Source organism: Bufo gargarizans, chromosome 1, assembly GCF_014858855.1.
Source record: "Bufo gargarizans isolate SCDJY-AF-19 chromosome 1, ASM1485885v1, whole genome shotgun sequence".
In the NCBI taxonomy this organism is placed as follows: Eukaryota; Metazoa; Chordata; class Amphibia; order Anura; family Bufonidae; genus Bufo; species Bufo gargarizans.
In genome coordinates, this window is record NC_058080.1 from 307,769,135 (window position 1) to 307,796,696 (window position 27,562).

The 27,562-nt window shown below is 39.3% G+C and overlaps 1 protein-coding gene across 2 annotated transcripts in view; it reads right to left on the minus strand.

Annotated features, from left to right (window-relative positions):
• The window catches only part of NRG1 (neuregulin 1), an 875,148-nt gene that overhangs the window by 83,106 nt on the left and 764,480 nt on the right, over positions 1-27,562 (minus strand). The window contains exon 1 of one of the 2 annotated variants that reach the window (XM_044305174.1): positions 26,814-27,247. The exons of the other annotated variant lie outside the window; for it this stretch is intronic. Within the exon in view, the coding sequence (XP_044161109.1) occupies positions 26,814-26,892 (79 nt within the window). The 5' untranslated portion in view covers positions 26,893-27,247. Of the gene's footprint in view, positions 1-26,813; positions 27,248-27,562 lie in introns of those variants that run through there. 2 annotated transcript variants of the gene reach the window in all.

Consider the following 27,562-nt stretch of genomic DNA (forward strand, 5'->3'; position numbering starts at 1 on the left):
TTTCCGGGTTCCTGATATTGATGGTCTCTTGTCAGGATAGGCCATCAATATCCAATCTGTGAAGGTCCAACACCAATCACATGTTTCCTGCAGCCTTTGGCACAGAAACTATCACTTTAAATGGAGCCAGAAGCCCAGCTCCATTCAAAGTGTAGCGACCCTACTCCAGCTCATCTCTCATTTACTTGACTCCCATCGTTCTGGCTTTGCACTGCGTCTCTGCAAAGCCTGAACCTTGATGGAAAATACAGTGATTAAGGTAAGCATATAAGATGAGAAGAAGGAGTCAAGATGATAGACAGGCACATAAACTAAACCAGGTAGACATAGATAAAAACGTTGCTGAAGTCCTTCTTTAAAGGGGTATTGCTGGGACCCGCACCTATATCGAGAACGATTTCCCAGGGTCCGTCCACCACTAAGCGCTAATCCCCGCCTCTCCTATAGAAGTGAACGGGAAGAACGATGCGCATGCGCGGCCCATGCTACAATTCATTTTTATGGGGCAAACGGCAATAGCCGAGCCAGCGCTCGGCTATTTTCTGCGGCCCCATAAAAAATGAATGGAGGGCGGCTGTGCATGCGCAGTGCGCTCTCCTTTACTTTCGGGGCTCCGTTCCCGATATAGGTGCAGGTCCCAGCGGTGGGACCCGCACCTATAAGACAATGGGAGCATATCCTAGCGATATGCCCCCTTTGTCTGAGATGAGAAAAACCCTTTAAATATATTGATAGACGATAGATATAGGTAGGTAGGAGATAGCTAAAGATAGATATTAGAGAGAGAGAGAGAGAGAGATACACTGTGTCTATATATATATATTAGGTCTCGTGCACACAACTGTATGTGTTTTACTGTCTGCAAAAGCCAGATTCCGCTCGTGAATCGAATGCAGAAAAAAAATACGGCTATGTACATGAGGCCTTATACAGAAAGTTGGCCATTGAGGAGCCTCTTGTGTGCGCCTGGTAAACAGAAAACAACCTACACATGTGTTTTATTATGATGTTTTATAGCTTTTTACTGTTCAAAGTGCATGCTTATTAGATTTGTGATGGTTGCTTTCCTCAATTATACCAAGCTTGATGTTTAAAAAATGCCTATTAAAACAAGGCTTTAATCAATGTTGGAAATAATCCTGATATGCACAGCTCAAAAGAACATGAAGAGCCAACCCCAAGTATACCGGACACTACTAGTCAATTATCCACTGGTTCCTTTTACTGACAGCAGAGAAGTTAAGAAATCACTCCCATCTGGATTCAAGCAGAGAAAACTGAAAAACCCTGTGGCGAATGTTGTGAAAGGCCATATTGGTCTAAAGACTGAGGACCCCTCATACATGTGGCATAATTAAACAAATTGTGTAATTATGCCAAAAGTCATAGAATATGTTGCAGTAAGTAATCAAGTCCGATCCACTCCAATGAGCTGAGCTCTTTGATGCACCATGTGTCAATCATGGGTGGATATAAACAGCATCAACATCATATACTGTATGTTTACTTGCTGCGAAACAAAATGGTAAAGGTGAAGCTCGGATTTCAGTTTCCTGAAGCAGCTTTCACCTTGAAATTGATCTAAATGGATTAAAAACTGATGACAAATTGACCTTTTCAGTCACACGCTAACTTCTATGATAGAAATGAACCAATATAGATTGTGTAGAAGCCGATGGACTAGTGTGGTACTGTTTCTGTGGACGACCCCTTATGGCTATATTCAAACCTTGCATTTGCTCGGCTAAATGTGTCTGTGTATGCTATGGGGAAAGTGTAAAAAGCTGCTGCCAGATACTAGCGGTGGGTTATCTCCTGGCAGAACAAAAGGATTGGACAAAAATATTTATTTTGCCCGATCCTTGTCTCCCCCAACATCATCTGTTGAGGCACAGTTGGAAGCTCTCGGTGGGTTTGACCAACAAAAGTAGAATCTTCATGGCCATTGTAAGACATCCCCTTATTATACACTGTAGAAACCATACTGTTACAGTAAATAAAGGGTGTAAAAAGTTCCTAAAGACATGGTGGAGATACTAGTTGCTGTTAGTCTACCATACAATTCAGGGGGAAAGTCAATATCTACTAATCTCCAGGAAGAATATATTTCCAGATTATTACAATTTTCTAGCATCAAAGGGTGAACAAAGAAATCTGCATTTTTTTCTCACGTCATAATAACATCATTGATGTTCTGCTCCCTTAACAAACATTTGAAAGGATCATACAGCACACTTCTCGGCTGGTTTGTTCTCATTCACAGGGAAGATTGACTAATCTCTCTCAAACAGAAAGCTTTATTCTGCTGCATGTTTCCCCGAAACAAAGTATGAGATTACCTGGTTGAACTCCTGTGTTAGGACCGTGCGATGCTGAGAAACTCTGTGGGAAGGAGAGAACGCACTTTTTTCTAAAGGCAAACTGTCTTTTTGAAAATATAATCCAATCAGCAGGCAGCATGTTATAGAGCAGGAGGAGATGAGCAGATTACTATACAATTTCAACTGAATTTTATTCAGTAATTCTCTCTTCTGAGATTAGGAGTCAAGTGGGCGGTCCTACTCAGTGATTCTCTATTCATTCTGAGATTAGGAGTCAAGTGGGCGTTCCTAAGCAGTGATTCTCTATTCTGAGATTAGGAGTCAAGTGGGCGTTCCTAAGCAGTGATCGACAGCTATTATGTATAGTCATGCAGGATTATGATTGCCAAGCTCAGAAAGAGCAGAGATATAAATGAATAAAAGTTGTACTGGAACTATTCAAACTATATATTACTCCCCCTGCTATATACCATGCTGCCTGCAGATTGGACCTTTTCAGTGTTACAGGTTTGCTTTAGCTTTTTAGCTTTCATGCAGAATCTAGCGGTGGCAAAAAAAGTCAAATTTTTTACAAAGCTCCAAAAGTTTGCAGGCTTTTGCCTGTTTACTCTGTGCTTGCCACTTTTTGTTAAAAGTGGGTGGGGCATGGATGGAATGGGCAGGAAGAGATTTAAAAGGGTTTTCTGGAAGTACAATATTGATATCCTATCCTCAGGATTTCATCAATATCTGGTCAGTGGGGATCCAACTCCTGACCCCCCCCCCCCCCTCCACTAATCGGCTGTTTAAATGTGACAAGTACATCACTATACGTTGAATAGTAACTGTGCTTGGTATTGCAGTCTAGACCTTAGACCACTTACTGATCAGATATTGATGACCAATCCTGAGAATAAGCTATCAATATTGAACTCCTGTAAAATACCTTTAACATGTACTGGTGCAAATTGCAATTGAAATCTATAACGCGTCCTAATTGGTGTAGATTTAACTTTGTGGTGGTGAAAAGATCTCTGAAGATGCAGCAAAATTATTAAGAGGACTGTGTCTTGATAAATTGCCCCATTATCAGTGCCCTCATTAGCCCCATATATAGTGTCAGCAAAAGAATACCTTCATTATCAGTGGGTATATTGATCACCACTAGAGATGACCTTGTGGTTCGCCCAGCGGCCGTTTCACGGGCAAACTTTGTGCATTCGCAATTTGCCGAACATGCGAACGCATGGTGTTATCTGCCGCCACCATATTCTTTTGCATTGCGCCCAACTTTGACCCATGACACACACATCAGGTGGGACAGGGCAGCTAATTGAGACGTTTCAGCACATGGACACACCCCTACCCTATCACAGATTCTGATCTGGCAGCCATTTTACATTCTGTGTTTTGCCAGTGTAGGGAGAGTTTACTTTGTGGAGCAGGGACAGACTGTTAGGGACACCAAACGCTAGCTAATAGGGCAACGGTATAGGTGTGCTATCGATAGGTGTGATATACTTATAATATACTTTCTAACATAGAAAGTATATTATAGTGCATTTGTATTGTGCAGCAGTTGTGTGTGGTTCTGCTGCAATACCGCAGCTATATAGAGGGACAAACGCTATTGAAGTAACTAATTGCAACTGGTGTGATATAACTGTTGCCCCCAAAAAACTGATTGACGGGTGTGATATACCTATAATATACTAACATAGAAAGTATATATTGCATTTGTATTGTGCAGCAGTTGTGTGCGATTCTGCTGCGATACCACAGGTATATAGAGGAACAAGTGCTATTGGAACAACTATTTGCATATATATATACTGATTAAGGGGTTTGATATACCTGCTTCCACAAAATACTGATTGAGGGGTGCGATATACCTGATTCCACCAAATATTGATTAAGGGGTTCTATATACCTGCTTCCACAAAATACTGATTGAGGGGTTCTACATACCTGTTTCAACAAAATACTAATTGAGGGGTGCGATATAACTGCTTCCACCAAATATTGATTAAGGGGTTCTATATACCTGCTTCCACAAAATACTGATTGAGGATTTCTAATACTGTTTAAATGTTCCGCAGTTCTAGTTTTTAGGTTGTGAGTACTACATGTTATGTACTTGTATGTTGTATTCATTGCACTCAATGACATATATGGTATGTGTTGTATTACAATTAAGGGGGTTTTTGACCAGAAACGAGTAAGAAAGAGTGTTTTTAATCTTTTTTTATGTTCTAATACATAATAAAGTTTTTTTGGATTATTTTTCTGAACTAATCAACATGTGACCAGCCCTGTGTTTGAGCACCACATATGTATGGAGTTGAGTTGATTGACTTCAATGGGTCCACAATCTGCAAGATGTGGCCAAAGATAGGACATGTTATTGCATGAATGATCTTCCATGAAAAAAATGAGTATCCAGCTTTGCTACTGCAAGGCCCTTGAACTTTTGCTCCAGTCTCATATATTATTATGTAACATGAGTCTACTAAAGCTTAGTTCCCAGTCCTCCAGTAAAAAAAAAATGAAAAGATCTAAAAGCTAAGACAAAGTAGTGATATGGAATGATGAGGAAATGTGAATAGGTTTGAGGCAATGAAATCTTATTCTAGATGCTCCGCTGACAAAATGTAGGACAGCACATAATCCTGGTTGGAATTCTCAGTGTGTCTTGCTTTCTCACAAGTCTTCTGTTGACAGCAAGTTTACCCAGAATCTGTGCCATCCAGCTGCTCCGAAATTTCACAGCGTCCCTCCCTAAGGACAATTGATCTTAGAATCTCCTGAATGCCTATGAAACTACGAAGTGAAATGGCTAAAAACATAGATCATGTTTCTCTCCACTAACATTTCTTTTTCTAACTAACTGTATGATGTCATGATATAACTTAATTGCTGACAATAATCAGAGGTACAGGGATCCTTCTCATTAGCCATTACTTGAGTCTTCAGAAATTGCCAATATTTATGGAAGATTTATCCCCAGGTCTAACAACTGGTGAGCCACAGGAAGTTGTTACACGAAAGGCTTTTGTGTGGCCTACTGCCCTCTTGAGAATTCAATAGCTTTTAGGGTATTGCAATTTATATCTAAAAAAATACACATAAAAATGATTTACTACATTACATGATATTACATAGATGATAGCCATTGAGATGGCCAGCATTATCTCCTCCTTCTTAAATATAATGATCCCATGAACATATTCAGAGCCTGATTTTTACTATACGGTAATTATATTACAATAATGAAAATCCATAACCTATACTTAGTTACTCATATTTCTAACTGTATCTGTGATCTATCTAATCTATCCAGCTAATCTATCTATCTCATATCTATCTATCTATCTATCTTATATCTATCTATCTATCTATCTATCTATCTCATATCTATCTATCTATCTATCTATCTATCTATCTATCTATCTATCTCATATCTATCTGTTTATCTATCTCATATCTATCTATCTATCTCCTAACTATCTATCTATCTCATATCTATCTATCTATCTCCTAACTATCTATCTATCTATCTATCTATCTATCTATCTATCTATCTTCTTGAGAAAGGCTCCAGCATAGAGCAGAAACATTGCATGTCTTGCTTGGGTAAATAAAGATTTTTTGTATTTTTTTACTTCATGGAGTGCTGCCCATTTTTTTACCTCTATCTATCATCTATCTATCTATCTATCTATCTATCTATCTATCTCATACCGAGCTATCTAGCTATTATCTTTCATGTTCTGTCTCATATCTATCTATCTATCCATCTATCATTATCTATCTAGCTATCTATCATCTATCTATCATCTTCTGTCTCATATCTATCTATCATCTATCTATCTATCATCTATCAATCTTCTGTTCCATATCTATCTATCTATCTATCTATCTATCTATCTCATATCTATCTATCTAGCTATCATCCTTCTTCCTATCTATCTATCTATCTATCTTCTATCTCCTCTCTGTCTATCCTTTCAATCTATTATCTATCTATCTATTTATCATCTATTTATTATCTATCTATCTAGCTATCTATCATCTTCTGTCTCATATCTATCTAGCTATCATCTTTCTGCTTATCTATCTTCTATCTATCTATCTATCTAGCTATCTCATATCTATCTTCTATCTATCTATCTATCTATCTATCTATCTATCTATCTATCTATCTCATATCTATCTATCTATCTCATATCTATCTAGCTATCATCTTTCTGCTTATCTATCTTCTATTTATCTAGCTATCTCATATCTATCTATCTATCTATCTATCTTCTATCTATCTCATATCTATCTATCTATCACATATCTATCTATCTATCTATCTTCTATCTATCTCATATCTATCTATCTATCTTCTATCTATCTATCTCATATCTATCTATCTATCACATATCTATCTATCTATCTATCTATCTATCTATCTATCTATCTATCTATCTATCACATATCTATCTATCTCATATCTATCTATCTATCTTCTATCTATCTATCTATCTATCTATCGATCTCATATCTATCTATCTATCTATCTATCTATCGATCTCATATCTATCTATTTATCTATCTCATATCTATATATCTTCTATCTATCTATCTATTTATCTATCTATCTATCTCATATCTACCTATCTATCTATCTATCTATCTGTCTATCTATCTAACTATCTATCTATCTATCTATCTATCTATCTATCTATCTATCGATCTCATATCTATCTATCTATCTCATATCTATATATCTTCTATCTATCTATCTATTTATCTATCTATCTATCTATCTATCTATCTATCTATCTCATATCTACCTATCTATCTATCTATCTATCTATCTATCTTCTATCTATCTATCTCATATCTATATATCTTCTATCTATCTATCTATCTATTTATCTATCTATCTATCTATCTATCTCTCATATCTACCTATCTATCTACCTATCTATCTATCTATCTGTCTATCTAACTATCTAGCTATCATCTATCAATCATCTGTCTCATATCTATCTATCTTATATCTATCTATCTAGCTATCATCCTTCTTCCTATCTATCTATCTATCTATCTATCTATCTATCTATCTATCTTCTATCTCCTCTCTGTCTATCCTATCTATTTATCTATCTATCTATCATGAATCTATCTATCTTCTATTATCTATCTATCTATCTATCTATCTATCTATCTATCTTCTATCTCCTCTCTGTCTATCCTATCTATTTATCTATCTTCTATCTTCTATCTATCTATCTCATATCTATCTATCTATCTATCACATATCTATCTATCTATCTATCTATCTATCTAATCTAGCTATCTAGCCAGGTGAAGATTGGCCATAGACCTTACAGGGAAATGACCTGGGTGGCCCAGGTACTCATGTACCCAGCCACTGACCGCACATGCCCTCCTGAATTCTACTGCTGGGCCCACATCACACCTCCTAAGCCTCCTGCTCCATATCTTAATCAGAGACAACTGGAGGAGGACAGAATATGGCAGCTATTGATGGCCTCCACAGAGGTACAGACTTTGAGGTAATATATTGTTCTGCAATGTAGTATATGTTTCTGATGGGATGGTATTCTGCACTATATTATTGCTGACGCCTTTGTTGTTTTATCATGGACAATGGGGGCAAATCACTAGGATATTCCCCCATTGTCTTATAGGTGCTGGTTCCACCACTGGGACCCGCACCTATATCGAGAACAGAGCCAGGCAAGGTGGTGACTGGAGGACGCCGGTCCAGCCACCAGCAAGCCCGCTCCCCATAGAAGTTAATGAGAGCGTACCGCGCATGCACGTCCTGGCCTGATAGAAAATGAATGGAGGGCGGCTGCGCATGCACAGTGCATCCTCCTTCACTTTTGGGGCTCTGTTCTCAATATACAGGTCCTTCTCAAAAAATTAGCATATTGTGATAAAGTTCATTATTTTCTGTAATGTACTGATAAACATTAGACTTTCATATATTTTAGATTCATTACACACCAACTGAAGTAGTTCAACCCTTTTATTGTTTTAATATTGATGATTTTGGCATACAGCTCATGAAAACCCAAAATTCCTATCTCAAAAAATTAGCATATCATGAAAAGGTTCTCTAAACGAGCTATTAACCTAATCATCTGAATCAACTAATTAAATCTAAACACCTGCAAAAGATTCCTGAGGCTTTTAAAAACTCCCAGCCTGGTTCATTACTCAAAACCGCAATCATGGGTAAGACTGCCAACCTGACTGCTGTCCAGAAGGCCATCATTGACACCCTCAAGCAAGAGGGTAAGACACAGAAAGACATGTCTGAAGGAATAGGCTGTTCCCAGAGCGCTGTATCAAGGCCCCTCAGTGGGAAGTCTGTGGGAAGGAAAAAGTGTGGCAGAAAACGCTGCACAACGAGAAGAGGTGACCGGACCCTGAGGAAGATTGTGGAGAAGGACCGATTCCAGACCTTGGGGGACCTGCGGAAGCAGTGGACTGAGTCTGGAGTAGAAACATCCAGAGCCACCGTGTACAGGCGTGTGCAGGAAATGGGCTACAGGTGCCACATTCCCCAGGTCAAGCCACTTTTGAACCAGAAACAGCGGCAGAAGCGCCTGACCTGGGCTACAGAGAAGCAGCACTGGACTGTTGCATGTCATTCGGAAATCAAGGTGCCAGAGTCTGGAGGAAGACTGGGGAGAGGGAAATGCCAAAATGCCTGAAGTCCAGTGTCAAGTACCCACAGTCAGTGATGGTCTGGGGTGCCATGTCAGCTGCTGGTGCTGGTCCACTGTGTTTTATCAAGGGCAGGGTCAATGCAGCTAGCTATCAGGAGATTTTGGAGCACTTCATGCTTCCATCTGCTGAAAAGCTTTATGGAGATGAAGATGTCATTTTTCAGCACGACCTGGCACCCGCTCACAGTGCCAAAACCACTGGTAAATGGTTTACTGACCATGGTATTACTGTGCTCAATTGGCCTGCCAACTCTCCTGACCTGAACCCCATAGAGAATCTGTGAGATATTGGGAGGAGAAAGTTGAGAGACGCAAGACCCAACACTCTGGATGAGCTTAAGGCCGCTATCGAAGCATCCTGGGCCTCCATAACACCTCAGCAGTGCCACAGGCTGATTGCCTCCATGCCACGCCGCATTGATGCAGTCATTTCTGCAAAAGGATTCCCGACCAAGTATTGAGGGCATAACTGAACATAATTATTTGAAGGTTGACTTCTTTTGTATTAAAAACACTTTTATTTTATTGGTCGGATGAAATATGCTAATTTTTTGAAATAGGAAATTTGGGTTTTCATGAGCTGTATGCCAAAATCATCAATATTAAAACAATAAAAGGCTTGAACTACTTCAGTTGGTGTGTAATGAATCTAAAATATATGAAAGTCTAATGTTTATCAGTACATTACAGAAAATAATGAACTTTATCACAATATGCTAATTTTTTGAGAATGACCTGTAGATGGGACCCGCACCTGTAAGACAATGGGGGCATAGCCTAGCGATATTCCCCCATTGTCCATGATGAGACAACCCTTTTAAGTTCTCAGTCTGCCCCTGTTTCTAGCTATCATGTATCTATCTATCTATCTATCTATCTATCTATCTATCTATCTAACTATCCAACTATCCAACTACCTTTCTGCCCCTGTATCTATTTAGCATGCATCCATAATCAATCTTATCTATCTATCTATCTATCTATCTATCTAATCTTTTATCTATCTATCTGTCTATCTATTATATATTTATCCATCTATTATCTATCTACCCACCCATCTATCAATCATGTATCTATCCATCTATCTATTATCTATCTATCTACCTACCCATCTATCAATCATCTATCTATCTATCTATCTAAGCATTAGCGTTCCTGTTTACTATATGAGTCCTTGTGCTATGACCAATTTATTAACACAATCTAAGAAAAGAAATCAGTCTGTAAATGTGACTACCATTGCTTCGTATTGAGCAGAATAGATGCCACATATTGAGTACCAGCAGAATGTGCTGCACTGCAGTTAATCAGCGGTGTGCCGTAGCCACGCCACAGTCTGCTATCATACTGCTGCATAATGCAGCAAGACAAAGGGAGTTCCGCATTCATGCCCATGATGCTCCTGACTCACCTTCTTTAAGAAGCTCTGTCACTGCGAGGAGCAAATGTAATAAAATGTAGATAAGTCTGCCTGAAAGTCCTGCCATTGTGTGCAGAAATACCCTGAATTACATCTGTCAACGGGCTGTTAACACTTGCTTTCTTAAAAGAGGTAGTGGTTCTCAAAGCATGCTTTACATTATGGTCAGGATACCAGCAGATGGGTAAACCACATGGAGAAACTCCAGGCCCCATAGATGAGCACAGCAGCAGTCAGTAGTTTATGAGTGTGGGAAGCGACTGTAATGACTTAATCAGACTGAGGTCCTAACATTCACTGACACTGGTATTAGTAGGGAAAGGACAGTGTGAATAGGTATTAGGTTATTATGTCATTATGACTTAAAGGACTCACACATTTATATATTTAAAGGGCTTGTCTGAATTAAAGATCCTCCAGTGCCCCAAATGTAATAAAATACCAAAAGAACGCATACTATTTAGCCCTCTACCATTTCGGGTGCTGCGGCTCTGGACCTTCTGGTCTGTGTTTACAAGCTGCAGAAATGATGGCACGTAATGGCTGCAGCCAATCACTAGCCTCAAAAGTCTTGTGCTGTATACTGCTGAGGCCAGTGATTGGATGCAGTGGCCATCTGCCATATAAACTACATGATAGGGGATTAAGTGGTGAGTATATCCTCTTTATGTTTATTATTACATTTGCTTTTATTTCTAATGTCTGAAGATGCATTCTAGGAAGGACCTGGCAGGACCCAGACCTAACTCTGTTGCTGTCAATGTTCCCTTTTATCCCCTTAAACAGAGTCTGTCAAATGACATCTAAAAGCTGACCACACATCTTCAAACGTTGTCACTATTCCACTGACAGTTATTCCTCTCATCTCTCTCATAGAAGTGCACACATGATTTGGTCAGGCATGTCAGAGTAGAATAGGCTACTGCCAAACACCTCTGGTGGTCGCTTATTTTCCATGAGAACAAAGAATTGGGCATGTTAAATTTTATAATTTTCTGTCAAGGATGATTCTCCACATCTCCAAAAATATAATATAGTTGGCTAGTCCCATTAAAATAGGTGGGTTCAGTCAATCTTGCGTATGAGGGCCTTAACTTGGTAGGAACTATTGTATCTTCAGAACATTACAAGGAAGATGCAATTGAGCGTGTCGGACGATGCTTCTCAGCTAATCAATTAAGATGCATCTGTTGGTTTACATAGCTGATGGCCCCATCAGAGCTTTAGATTATCCTTCACATTACTAGAGCTAGAAAGAGGTAGTTGGACATATTTTCCTGGTAGTGGGTACCAGGGAGGCACCAACAATACATTCTGCCTTTTGCCATGGTATTTAGATGGTTAGGGCACCAAAATAAATCTTTGTCCTTGGTGAAGAAAAGCTTATTCTCTGCAGTGACAATAATATAAGGATAAACTACTGGTAGGTGTACAGGCAATCTTTATCATTCCGGTAAGAGCTTTATCTATGTGGCTATCGTCTGCACTGGATGGGAGTTAACGTCCCATGAATATATTATGCTTCATTTACTTCAAACATGGTTACCCTTTCCATAGTAGGTGTGGTGCAGTGTTTTAATAATTGTACCTTTTATATAGCTATTAATTAATCCTCATAAACGAATGCAGACAAAGCTTAGCTATTAAAGAAAGACAGTTCTAGGAAGCCTATTAAGTTGTGTTTGTCTGCAGTCAATTAATAGAGTATTGTCCATACAAGCATCAAAGCCAGGACACCTATCTGGATGTTGCTTTCAAGCGTGCCAAGGTTACAAACCTGTCTGTGGAGGAACATTGACTGTTCTCTTCTGAAAGCCACCTAAGAAAACATTTCCTAGGACAGGAAAGAGAGTACTGCTCACAGTGATGTTACTGGCACCATCTTATCACAGACACGCATTGACACTTCACCATTGTGCAAGAGGACAAAGGTGCTGGACGTGCAAGTAGCACTTGTCAGGAGCTGAACAGACAAATCTCTGAGGAGACCACTGGCTTATGTTTCTTCTGCTCTTTAAGACTAATGGCACAGCATAAGGTATCAGGTTATTACAAGCTCTTTGGTCTTAATGCAAAATATATAACAGGCCCCCCACCTACCATGTTCCATATATAACACCAGTGTCATCTTGTGTGGCTCAGTCACCAGAGTCTAAGCTTGGCTACTACCTGTACACCTCCTATAACCTACTGGAATGCTAGAATAGCATCAACGATCAGCAATATAACTAAGTAATGGACATACAAGCTTTAATAGTAATATAATAAACAAGCTCAAATTGTCTGAAAATGCACTGGAACAAACCTTTAACAAAGAATTGCACTTGAAGATCTCCTACGTAAATAGATATTTAAAGGGTTGGTGCCGAGATATGGTGGGCAGAGATATTTTACATATTCTTTGTGGAATGTCAACATGTTTGCACAGTTGTGGTCATAACTGGCCTCCCTTTGTACACACATGTGCACTTTTACCACTGATTGTGCTTGACAAATTATGCTGACGTAGCATTTGTAAACTATCTACTGGTATCATTTCAAGGGCTGCGTCCTTGTAATTATTTCCCATCAAAAGCAAGAAACTTGCAGTAATGCCATGTTAACAATGTAGAATACATTTACAGCTAATCATTAGTAATAGAAATGCAGCTACAAATGAACACAGTATAGACAGTGACGTATACCTCCATGGAGGCAGACCACGTGACTGCTATGGAGTCTGAGGAGACAGAAGGAGCCTAGAGTTAAATGTCTTCTTTTCCCGACATGAGAGCACTACATTTTCATTTGGCCACCACTAGAGGGAGCTCAGTACAAAGAAGAATATTACGGTAACAGTATAAATTGCTATGCACTGAGCTCCCCCTAGTGCTGGCTGCAGGTAGCCAGTTTTGTAATATATTATGTGAAGGAAAGCAATGATTAGAGCTGTTTGGGGGAGATTTATCAATGTATTTATGACAGTTGTCTGGTGTAAATACAATAATGTGTTGTTCAAAATGAGCACCATATTTTTTAAGCATCTGTTTTGAACACAGAAGTCGAATAAAGTGGGTGAAGCCAAAAGGTGATTTCTTTTATTCCAATTTTTTTAATTAAAATGTCTTCAATTCAATCAAAGAAAATATAAATTCATCTGAAATCTGGGGAATTTTGCTTTGTATTCTGTGTTGCCTGGGAATGTTCGATACATGCATACTTTGAAACTGAGTAGTGAAGGGAGGCCCATAATACATTTTGCTATGGAGCCCTATGAAATTTGTGTATGCCCCTGAGTATAAAACAATTAGAATTAAGGCAAAAACTTAAATACTGTTTTGTATTTTGACTCCAAAAAGGTCATTATTATCAGATCAACAGGGTTCCAACCACCAACAATCGTCCCAAATAACGGTTTGCAGGAGCTGCTGTGTGCTGGAACGTCACAGCTCCATGTCTGATTTTGAAGAGCTCTGCAGTCAGCTGATCGTGGGGTTCCAGGTGTCGATCTGATAAGGATGACTTACCTAAGGATAAATCATATATAGTAAACTCCCCAAAAACCATTAGGGTGGGTTCACACATATGTTTTTGGGCATTTTTTTTACATTTAGCATTTTTTGCTGCATTTGTTTCCTGCATTTTAAAGGGAAAATTTTTAAATTGTAGATTAGGGGATTTAGGATAATACTATGACAGCTCTATTCTTCTATTAATAGGCCTAGATAAAGATGCCCACAAAAGAGCATTTTAATAATCAGAGTAACGTATGATGCCATAACTCATCCCTTTCATTCTCTGTTTGGAGTGAATGGACTGATTGAGAAAGTCAAGTGCGGCTATTTGTCATGGCAAAAATCCAAACAAAGGAAAAAGTTAAGGCAGGACAAGAAGTAGACTTCAAATGTCAATATGTGACTTCAATTTGTGATAATTTTCTATGTCATTATCCTTTTAATATCATCTTTCTATACACAATATAGTGGTTAAGACCAGTTTGCTGACCATTCAAGTGATTAGGACTGATTAGACAACGGGGCGGTGGCACAGACAGTGGTGACATAGTTTCAATGTTAGTACAGTTATTTCACAGAGCCAAAGTCTTGGGATTCACATTTATTCTAAGCAATGTATTGACTTACATCCATAAGCTGATTTAGCTGGTTACTGTGGGTTACAGCACAGTGGAAATTATTACAGTAAACCATGTTAAACTTTATTTCACGCTTGAAAATAAATCAGCATATTTGGCACTTAAATAAAATACTGTACAAATGAATAAATGGCCAGTTTCTACGGTGCTGTTTTTCTCCTGGTACCTATTGATTTAACACATAGAAATAACACTTATCAAAGAGTTTTGAAAGTTGTTAAGCTGCAATTACTCATGGTACAATTAATTATATTTAAGGTGCTAAAAAATAGCTTCTCTCCCACATATCAATGCATAAAGATCAACAGCTGTCTGAAGTGAGCAGCTGCATGTGCTAGCTGTGAAATTAAGAAAAAGTTCTGGGAACTCCGATAAAGTTTCTTTCGTCATCAATTCCATGTGAAGGCCACCATTTTAATGGAAAATGTCAACAGTATTCACTTTGTCATACATGATATTTCCATACAGAGATATGAACAACTGGATGGAGATTTTTTTATGTGTTACTCAACAACATCAGTAAAGCAAGGTTTGGGGCACACAACTAGTTTTTCATGCAAGGGCTAAATTATCAAATTGTACTGCTCAAAAGAAATGCAATATTATTGCACAGGTCAACAAAAGGGTATTCTACCTTCCACAGTCTATAGACATCCCAAAAATATTAGATTACATAGTGATCTACTCTTATGACCCCCATCATCAGCTGTGGTGTGAGAATCCAGCAGCAAGAGTTAATGTTCCCTACAGCAATGCCAAAAGAAGTAATACCTAGTGCCTCTTAAAACCAATGTGCTGTCCAATTCAGGAAAAAACATGTTAGATCTTTGAGATTTAAATGGACCCTACAGAGCATTTATAAAGGGGTTTCCTAAACCAGGCAATGATTAAAATGTGAAGATAAAAGCCAGTATTAGATTGGTTTGGCAGGATAAACACTACTATTTTTATTTATGCACCATATGTTGCTGATAAATGTCTATGTGTTTGGTGCTTGATCCCAAAGGAAATTAGGCTGTTACACAGGAACTGCTGTTGAGTAGATAGGAAAGTAACTATAAAAAAAACAGTCCCATGAGGGTCAAGAGCACACCTGTGTTTTGTGTCATCGAAAAGTTCATGCCTCTGGTTTACTATGGTATAGGGGATGTACACAGAGTGATTATAGGGTATAAGGCAACCTTCTCATTCAGCTTATGTTTTCCTTTATCTTATATATGTATCTGCTCTGACAGATTTCAAGAAGTGGAAAACCTATAGGGCAATAAAAACAAATGAGGACTGAGGGAAGTGTCGTGTAACCCTGATGTATACTTTAAGCAGCTTGAACTGCTCACACAAAATACTGACACATGGTTTGTTTTCCTGTACCATAACGGAACATGATAAAGTATCAGCACTGTTAAAGCCTTATTCAGTCATGTTCCTTTTGGAAAGCTAACAAAACACAGTTCTTTACAATTTCAGCCCTTCTGGCATTTTACATAACAGTTCAAGCACCTGCACTTCAATGCAGATAACACAACGCATTGTAATGAACTTACATCAACACAGTTTTGTATTTTCATTGTCTCAATGGCAATCTTATATCATAAGAAAGCAAGCGGGAACTTCAACTAGATAAATGATTGGTTTGTAGACAAAAAGCATTTGCTTCCAATTGAATTTCCAAAGCTCAGGATAAATTCCTCTGTCTATACCAGAAAAATGGACAAAACGTATCCATCCGGCCTTTTGGGTCAGTACGTTGTTAATAGTCAGGTTTATGCACTAGAAATGGACTACAACAACAATACATCCATGGTACGTCAAACATTTCCCCTATTAAAGATTTTGATGAATTTATTCCAATGCTTGATTAACCTGCTATGATTTCACTATTGCAGGTAGAGAAAAACCTCTCCATAACACCACCTTTTTGGGAAGACCAACCCTAACAGCTTAAACAGCATCTCACTGCTGAAGCCAGTCATTTGCTGCAGTGGAGCATGCCCATGCCCATTCAGTGCCAAAAGAAAACAAACCAGGGACTGGAACGTGGACCCAGCAGAGCCAGCACAGATTATGGGAGCCGTGGGGCGCAGGTCTGAATCTTCTATTTACTTTGGAAACTTGGTTAAAAAAAAAGCTGTAATTCCAGAGAACCCCTTAAAGACCACTGCAATTTTGGGTGGTCATCTCAAAAAGGTTTGACTAAAGCTAGCCAATCCATGTGTATTATCATGTTAGCCAAACCTGCCAAATTTATTAAGATTTGATGATCATTTAATTTCTATGGGGTCCTCCTGAGGGCAAATTTTGGGGAAGACAATGACTGGCCAGGTAGATTAGAACATGCCCAACTTTTTGCTTGTGGAGACATAAGCCAAGTGTCAGAGGTGCCTGGAAGAAGCTTTCTCCCCTCTCCCTTTCATAACACAGGCATGCCTTGCCAACATCTGCACAGTACATGCTGATTTATGATGGCAAGCTAGTGGTATCCCTCTCTTTTTACATAACAAGCTCCACATTTCAGCTTTTCTTAATTATTCCAGTGTTTACCTCTTAAAGAGTCTTCCTGGCTGCTGCTCACATAATACTTAGACCATAATACCATGACATCATGTAGTGATAGAAAAAGACCATGCTATTGTAATGTTTATCTCTAAAACTGAAGAACCACTGCCGTCAACCACTCAGTACAACATGTATCTCTTGAAGAGGGGTGAAAACATTTTAATTGTTATTTCTAATGTCATGCAACAGCATGAGGAGCCTTTTCAAAGAACTGAAATATTATACTGGTGATCAGACATACTGTAAGTAACAGGGACAGGAGTTGGACAGCTGCTACGCAGTCAAAAACCTGACAGAGTAAAGTGACAAGAAAATGGTGCCTTCTTGTTGGGGTTTCCTATAAGGATGAGTTATGTGTAAATAAAAGTATTGTTAGTTGTAATTATCCATATATTTATATATAAAACCAAAGTAAAGAGGTTCTCTGGGATTTTGATATTGATGGCCTATCCTCAAGATAGTTTATCAATATGAGATTGGCGTGGGTCCTGCTCTCGGCATCCCGGCTGATCAGCTGTATGCAGAGACCCCGTTGTTCTATGATTGCTTATACCTCTTCCTAGGCCAGGTTCATGGTTTATGGCCTAGGCGCAGCTCAGTCCCATTCTAGTGAATGGGGATGAGCCGCATTACTAAGTACAGCCGCTATCCAATACATGGTTCTGTGCTTAGTAAGCTGTGTGGAGGCTTACTCAGGTAAACCCCATGACTTACTCAAACAACTGATCAGCGGGAATGTTGGGAGTAGGACCCCAGACAATCTCATATTGATGATCTATCTTATCTGCTTATGAAAAACAGTATGCGTGCACTGCAGGGAAGATAATTGCAATGAATGGATGTCGTAGGGATACTTTTTGTTTGTACTAATTACTACATTAAACTGGCCATACCGTACATTTGACTAAGTGGACATGTGTTTTGAATAGAGATAGGAGAAAAAGCCTCTGCCACACACCTGTTGTGGAAGATTATGTGCCCTAATAGCAAAAGGATTGGGCGTATTGAAATCTTACTGCCTGATCTTTCTCTCCCCCAAAATCTAGAGTCAGGGGAGAGTCGAGAGGACTCCATTCATACAGATTAGAGTCTAGGTCTTCCACAATTGGCTGGTTTGGGTGACATTAATCAAATATATTTTGCCAGTTTAGCATTGAAAGCACAGGCCTCTCTGATGCCTGGGACCGTGGGAGACCACATAGACACGCACGCGCAGCAACCACCTTGTATCAGTGCTACAGCAGTAGCCGTATAGTAGTATATAATGTGATGGATAAATGAATCAAGCCAGCAAATGAGGCAATATGGACAATCACAATACATTACTAAGCGCCTTGCATTAACTTTGTCTACATGGTAGATGCCATTTGCTGAAGCGAGACAACTCCTTCAAGCACAACATAAAGGTTTTTTTTTTTTTTTTCAGAAATGGACAACCAAACTACCTTAATACTTGACATGAAATAAGGCCATGGTCAGTAATGCCAAAAACACAAACAATTTAGCATCACAATAGACATGACATCACCTATCCTTTTGGATGCTGAAGCCCAGCTTACTGAATGGCAGCCTCCACCATCTTTATATTCACATCCTCTAAGGCTTCAAAAAAAAAAACTTTTACTGTACTATTTAGCATATGGCTCATGGACATGAGATTCAACTCAGTAAATACATGCGTAAGAGCTGGAAAAACTGACTGCATGGTCACTCTTCACTGTACACCATGATCATTCCACAATAAGTACCATGTAGTTCTAAAGTGGAGCCAAAAATTACTCTGCTGGTGTCCTAGTATGAAAGCCAAAAAAATCTGTCTCCTTTTTTGTGAAGATTTCATTTAGCATAGTAGCTTCATGATGTCATGCAGAGCTCCTGCTGTCAGTTTTCAGCAATTTGTAATACTAGCTCTCAGTTTTTCCACCACCTGTACTTGCAATCTCCTTAAGTACCATACAGAATGAAGATGCAAAAGTTATGGAGCTAGGACAAGCAAGATAAAACTGATTTGTTCCACATCATTTGGAAGTGGGAAATTGTGTTCCTCTCCAGGGATTTAGTCATAAAGAAACTATAGAAACTTGCGGTCTCATAACCCTTCACTATTTCACTCTTTAACTAGCCAAAAAGAGCAGCTAAAAAAAGTTGTCGATCTTCCAGTTTATAAATGGATTTCTCTTGCTAGTTAGAAATTGTCTTTCCGTCAGAGGCTGTGAAGCGTTTACTCCTATGTAAATAAATCCAGGGAATTGATGATATAAAATTATCTGTGCCACAAGATGGCAGCAAAATCTTTAGTAATAAAAAGTAAGCTAAAAGAGCTATCCATGGTTTAAGCAAGCTAGAAGTGAGCAGAAATGAACAGAACAGATTTGCTACTTTCTTAATTTGAAAACCTTCAGCCATTAAAAGAGCCTGACGAGTTTAATTCCCAACTTATAGTCTCGAATATAAAAATGTTGAAGTTTTCAAATAATAGACAAAGATTTACAGTACTCATTTAATTCCCAAATGTCATCTAAAAAATAAGCTCGCTGCAAACTCAGTCTCATCCATTCATCTGAAAGAGAACTGCCACCATATGTAATGAATGACCAATTATAATTCACATCCTCCATATTTAAAGGGACTGTCCCAAGAATGAGACATATTCGCTATTAACAGGATGGGTAAAATTGTCTGATTGCTTGGAGGGCCACTGTTGGGGAATCATAAGAACATCCCATGTCCCATTTGCTACATTTAAAAAGAGCAGCGGTCAACCATGCACACTGTTGATACTTTCAAATTCTTTGGGACCGATGAAGGTAGCCGAGCTCAAATGGGAAACAGGCCCTCTAGTCTCCATTCCCAGTGGTGGGACCCCCAAAGGCCAGACAATAATAACCTATCCTGTGGATAGATGATCAGTATATATATATATATATATATATATATATATATATTCTGTGGACAAACCCTTAAGTCATAAATACACTGCAAATATATAAAGTCTACCTTTCATATTCCAACACTACTTCACGTTAGTGCTGCATACTCATTCCTCCGTCTTTTGGAATCAACAGGCAAATGTGTATCCAATGGGCTTGGTAAGCCCATGGAAATGTAATTTGGGGGATGTCAATATGAGACAAATGCTTTATGTTTGTCAAATCCTATGTGAGACAGAGAGCCCAGTGAGGCTCCATCAGCTCGAGGTCTGCCTTCAACAGGAGATGGCACTGGTGGCACAACAGGGCAGGGGTTCAGGATTTAAGCTGATGTCTCACTGACAGCTGGTGTCTTACAGAATGCATGAGGCTTTTAGGTGGCCATATACATTAGACAGAAGTAGGTTAATGACTGAATGTCTGCTGAATGAAAAATAATTTGGCGAATGATCATTTTGTACAGTCATACACATTACATGGTCAGTTGATATCAGCAAAATCAATGGCTTTGGCTGACATACATCTAATGTGCATGGGCAGCTTAAAGGGGTTGTCCAAGATTTTGACACTGGTGGCCTATCCTGGAGATAGGCTTTCAATATTGGATTGGTGGGGGGTTGAAACCCCTGTCGATAAATTGTTCTTGGCCCTGAAACTACAACGCTTCCTCCATTGTGTAGTACACAGAGTTGGCTACTACAGCAGTGCCCCCATTCACATTTAGTAACCAGCTCCATCCACTACACAATGGATGGAGGTGTGTAGTTCCAGTGCTGACTTCCAGAGCTAGAATTGGCCGGGAGAAGTTGATCGGCAGGGGTGCATGGTGTTGGACCCACACCAATCTGTTATTGATGGCCTATTCAGAGGATAGGCCATCAATATCAAAATTGAGGATGACCCCTGTAAGACTTTCTGGAGTGTGTTCAGCCTGACTAGAGGACTTTCACTACAGTCACATATTACTCAAATTTAAACTACATTTTAAGGTTATTATTGGCTTAAGATTTTTTCAAGCGAAATCAATTTAATTAGTAAACCTCAAATAAATGCTGTAGAATACTTCACGATTAAGATGGATCCATAATTATCTCTTACTGCCCTTTCCACATTCTATTATCATCTACATCCATCTGACTATTCCATTTTTCTAGAGCCTGAAAACAAAACATGTATCCAATAACAATATCTGGACCAAAGACAATTCTATAACCTTTCTGTCATATCTTATGCACAGGAAAAACAATGTTTTTTCATCCTTTCTCTACTTGTCTTTGAAAACGATTTAGAAGTCGATAGAAATGGTTGTCACTTGGATTATTTTTATCGGCAGGCGTTAACATTAAGGACTTCAAAGGGCTTTCTTAATTAGACAGTAACCATGTTACTTTGAAACCTGTTAGATGTTTCTTTTTGACTTCTATGCTATTTTTGTGTTTTATGACCATAATCAGGGGGTGGATGGTTCCCATTGTGTCATATGCGCATTTCTAAGAAACAGACAACACAAAATGCCTTACTATAGTGTATGCTTAATCTATTTAAGGATACAAAATGTCTATGTTACCATTTCTTCATATTAAAAAGAACAACACTATATTGTAATACCAATGTTATAATTCTACCTCAATATCCATTTTCTTCTTTGTGTCTAGGCGCTTCACTATGTTGCTGCTTGTAAATCATCTCCTGCTACTGGTAAACCGCTATCATGAGATGTGGCGTAGCCTACTTTGAGCTTTAGGCTGCTAAGTGAATATATTGCTATTGACAGTTTTTACAAGATCATTTATCAGTAAATAAATTTGTATTTATAGGGCATCACTTTTCCCCACTGCCCTTTTGAGTAAGGCTATTAGGTTTACTAGTTAAGCATCGCAAGCATGAACCAAAGATGTGTTTCTATGGTCAATAAACCACAGACTGATGGTGAGTAAATACTGGAAGTTATGAGCCAAATGCCGGTTCCTGGCATCATATCTATGACAAGAAACTGTCAAGTCAAGTGAATTATCTCAGACCTGCTGGAAATACTACATGTGTCTCCTATATTCTATCAGGATCTTGAAGCACATGTAGAGGGTGCAGAAACTTCTATCTGCTAGGCCATGTCAAGAATGTCCTAACATGCAGAGTGAATTTAAAAAAGGGGCAAAGATATATTTGTCCTTTATACTTTCTCTCCATTTATGATCCACTCTGGATTTTGGCTTCCAAAACTGCAAGAAACCTGATGGGGTGGTGGTAGCCTTACAGAGTTATAACTTTAAGCTCCTGGGACAAATACATAATATGTAACCAGGCCCTTCAACAATCTTGTACACATTGGGCAAATTGAGTTTTTTGGTCCCATCTGGATCCAGTACATGTCCCTATAGTTAGACCTCTGATTGTGAAGATCTTTCCAATCCTCCAGTCCTTTCTGAACTAGTTTAACAGAAATCAACACAACCACTCGAGTAATTGTAAATGAAGACAGATGGAAATATTATTTAGAAGAAAATCATTTTCTTTTGTGTTCCCAGGGAGGCCAAGAATGTATGAAACATTGACCGATGTGCTATATTTCACCCCTCTAATTGAAAACTGACAGCAAATTCCTTATACAACGTAATAACTGGTAGCATCCATTAATGCACATTCCTATGTCAGCCTGGTTGTTAAGAATTAGTGAAATGTCATATACTATTATGAACTCAGTGTTCACACGTTCAGGAAATCTTGCATGGAAATTGCCTTCAGCAATTATGCTCCATGCCTGCATCCAAGTCACTGTTTTAAATTGCTTAAAAAGTATAGAGAAAGCAACACGTTACGTGACTCTGCGGCACCGACAGGAAGAATGTGATCCTGAATCAGTTCACACTTTTTGAACTTAAGAAACAACTTCAGAGCAAAGAGGCAAATAAAAGAAAAACAAAGAACAAAATTGACTGATGTCAACAATGCTATCTCCAGGCAATGGATTCACTAAGAGCCTACAGAAGGATATAGTAAAAAACGCATAATAAACCTGAGGGTCCTAGAAGACAAAAACAGAAGATAAGCAACACTTCTAGTCAACCAGACACAAATCTGCCGTCAACTAGAAAAGAACTGATATGCAGCTAGGGTGGACACTGTGTCCATCTCCCTTATGTATAGTAAGCAGGTCATTGTCCATAGGAATGCTAGCCCTGGAGGCTTCAACTCATGTTTTGTCCTGATTTCAATGCTGACAAGATCTTTAAGACACAGATAATTCTGATAAGTTATCAAAAGGAGCAATAACTTCCCTTAAGGAAGCAATGTGTTTTTTAAAGAGAAAAATATTTTGAAGACAAACAGAAAACATGGGGGCGCTCATACAATCCAAAGGCTTCAGCAGACATATGGCGCTAGGGAACATGAAGCACTAGTTGTCATGCAGTGGATCATACCAACATCCAATTGTCTGGAACACAAATCTGCTTTATGTCTTGACTGCATTATTAGGGCATGTCCATATCAGCACTATTATTTTCATTCTTCTGATCCGATACAGGAGTAGAACAATGAAAATAATAGAAGTGCTGGATTTGGCGCATAACTGACAGAAATGGAGCCAAACAGATCCCATTGACTATAATTAGTTCTGCTTGGTTTCCGTTCAGGAGAATATTATTTATTTTGCATACAGGGCTTTTTTAAGCTATTTTTGACAAAGTCTATGACAGAATCCCCGGACGGAGCCTCTAACGCAGCTGTGGACATGCCGTTATCCGTTATGGATAATGTCTGTACAGTAAGTGGTTTGAGTGGTATCTACCATGCATGACAATAAGACATTTGCCTAAGGCAATGCTGGAAATGGTCTACATGCATTACATTCACTGTTCAGCTTGGTGGTAGAGTACATCTCATATATTGCAACCTGTGGATCCGGACCCCAAATTTCAGGTTCTGTTTAAAGAACAAAAGTCTCCAGTACTGTAAAGTATAGGCTTTAAGACATTGTCTAACCTTATGGTCACCCTCCATTCATTTCTATGGGAGCGCTGAAAAAATATAGCCCAGCGGCGTGCTGGGCTATTTTCAATAGTCCCATAGAAATTAATAAAAAGCGCACCACGCAAGCACAGCCACCGCTCCATTCACTTCTTTGGAACTCCAGCTCGGCTATTTTCGGGCTCCCATGGAAATGATCGGTGGGTAGTCACACATGTGCGGTGCGCTCTCACTCTATTTGGAATTTCGTTTTAGAGAGAGGTGTGGGTCCCAGAGGTGGGATCTGCATCTATCTGACATTGGTGGCATGTCCTAGTGATATGCCCCCAATGTTCGAGATGTGACAGCCCCTTTAACAAAGAATTCAGTGACCGCAGGGTCCACACAACACATGTACATAATTTTTGGTGAATCCATTCCTTCTTCCTGGATCCTCTCCATCTAATGTAGAGCGTGCCTCCAGCAGCAGAGGTCTCAGAGATCTGCTCTTGGGACCAAACATAAAGGACAAACACATCTGTACTCTAGTCAAAGAACTTTAAACAGTACCGAAGAATCTGTCTTAGGGAATTCCCCATAAGAATTCACTAAGACAGATTTGTGGACTATATTTGGGTTTGCAGTACCTGAGACTTGTCTACCATAGTCCTAGCCCTAGTGCATTTTAAAGGGGATTTCTATCTGACGATTCAACATTTCACATCAACGCATCCTCAATTATTACATTGTCATACGATTCCGAATGTTTCCTTCTGGGAAAAAAGCTATAAAGTCTAAAGCGAATTGATCAAATCTTCAAAACTACGACTTGTTTCTAGAAATGAAAGCTGGCATCTACAGAATAGGCAGAGACATCTAGCTTCCTTGCTGAGGTAAGAGGATTAAAAGAAGATTGCCTCAGTCTATATCTGGGAACTCTTGTGCGCATGTACATCTGTCACTCACTAGGCATTCAAAAGCAGGTATCTCCCAAAGCCCTTCTAGCACAAGACATTCCAGATACCGCCTCAAGCAAAGTCAGCTGGGGTGTATTCACACAGGGCTGATTTGTTGCAGAAATTTCTATAACTGTGGGAGCCTGCAGAAATCCATGCAGATGCTGCAGGAACAACTTCATTTCCATCGACAGGATGGATTATCCATTGGCAGAAATTTCTGCAACAAATCTGAAGTGTGCGAACGCTGGCGGGTTTGCGGCATGGTTGATACATATACAAAGCATGGATTACACTACATACTTTATAGTTACGTGAAGATCTAGCAGAGCTGAGTGTACCACTAAGTACAACTCGTTCACATTATCCATGGATTTACACAGGATTATCAGAATATATACTGTAAACGATGCGAGCTGAAAGAGTTAAGTGACAATGTACATCTACACCACGAATACCTTTGATGCCATTTCCTAAAGGCCATATTTACATATATAATCAAGATATTGATCCAAAACACTGTCAATTTGCTTTTTGGACCTAAGCCAGAACGGGCAGAGAGTGCAAACATCACACCGTCTACCAGTCCAGGTTCATCTGTCAATGATTAATATTCTACAAGAACTTGTCTCAACACGGTTTTGTGCTGCCTCTGATGGTTCACAAGGAGGCATTGAAGTGACGCAGGAAATGGTCTGATCTTCCTCATAATGAGAACGTATGAGACATCATTCACTCTTCAGATCAGTCAAACGTATGTTTAGTAAACCGAGAAACACTACTTTTAGGGTGCTGCCACACCGTCAGGTTTTTGGAACGCCGTTAATGAGGTGTGGATTTAGAAAGAGAGAAGTCCTACCTGCCCTTTATACTTCCTATCATGATTTACACCTGAGTTAAGCCTCCACCGTTTGGCCGTACGCTTAGGCTAGTGTCACAACAGCGTTTGAGAGCGCCGCGCATCGGTTTTAGTCCAGCATGTTTGCCGGGCTGCGGCCGGATCTCTGCCGATCCTCATTATAGTCAATGGGGCAGGTAGCTTCTGGCAATGCCGGATCCAGAGAGCTCCAGCAAAGCTCTCAAGCTCTAGTGTGAAAAATGCCTTAGGGTATGACCACGCGTGTAGGGGATGTGCCATACTGTGGTCGAGTTCCCTGCGCTGCCTCATATGAAACCACATTGTATAATTAATCTGCATTATTAACGGCTCGGCGGCATCTTCAATCCCGCACGGCCATTTAAAATACTGAATGGTGTGGTCTCATAAGTTTAATTAGAGACATGGCCGCAGCACGACCGCGTCCTGAACACCGTATGCTCGTACCCTTAATCTCTCTGACATGGTACTATAACCCAATTTTCATCTCCTGCTAGGCTATCTAGAAGTTGACACTGACTTTTTATTATATTGATTATAAGGTAGAATATATATATATATATATATATATATATATATATATATTATTATTTTTTTTAATTTTTTAAGATGGATTTCAATTGGCATGAAATCATCCAGATGGTCCACACAGGTCCACTGTACTGAAGAGTCCTGTTGCCTATGAGGAACCCCTAGCCAAGACCGCAGCCACTAAGTGACTGATGTCTCCTCAACCCTTCATACATGATGCAGCATTCTTTAGCTGTGGGGTATCACCCAAGAGGAAGGGAATTCCTTCTCTCCAGGTCTGATCTGTTATTTCATCACTAGAGGGCAGTTCAGGAGAGCAGATGAAGTGTCCTCTCCAGCAAGCCCTGTAGAAGACACTGTCACAGCCTGCACACTACAACACACGGTAACATAGAAGCAAACCGCACTCACTTGGAGTCCTCTGGTCTTTCTTGCGATCCTTTTTACCCTTCTTATTCCCCTTTCCTTCCTTCTTTCTGGTCTCAGACATAGCGAGGGATTTAAGGCTTCTTAATCGGATGACTTGAGCTATAGAATCCAGTGTGGTGTCTCTCCTGTCTGTGCTGTGGCCGTGCACTGAGCCCAGGACCTCCTCACTGCTGACTGTCTCCACTCACACGGACATCAGTACAATCCACAAGAAGGCAGCACCAGCAACTCCCACTACTTCCTAGCATCCAGGTGGAGGTGACACATAAACAAGTGGATGTAGAAGAAATAGTACAAGGAACCACAAATATAGAATGGAAATGTAGAAGAAAAAAGGATATATAAACGATGTCCTGCTTGGTTTGTATTCCTGCCACAAGTTTTTCCAAAGTTTCACTTGTCCCAAGTTTCTCCTGCCTTGCACTGGAGGAAACTCTCCCATTCAGCAGGAGTTTATGTGTTAGTAATGTCCTACCACTCACACACCCACTTTGAGGTGGAGCAATGCAGTACACGCAATCGCCTCTAGAGGTCGCCTACAGTACTAGAAAACGTGTCTCTGTATACATATCTATCTAATATACTTATATATCATCTGTCTAATATACTTATATATCATCTATCTAATATACTTATATATCATCTGTCTAATATACTTATATATCATCTATCTAATATACTTATATATCAACGTATAATATATAATCTGTTTAATGTACTTATATAGAAAT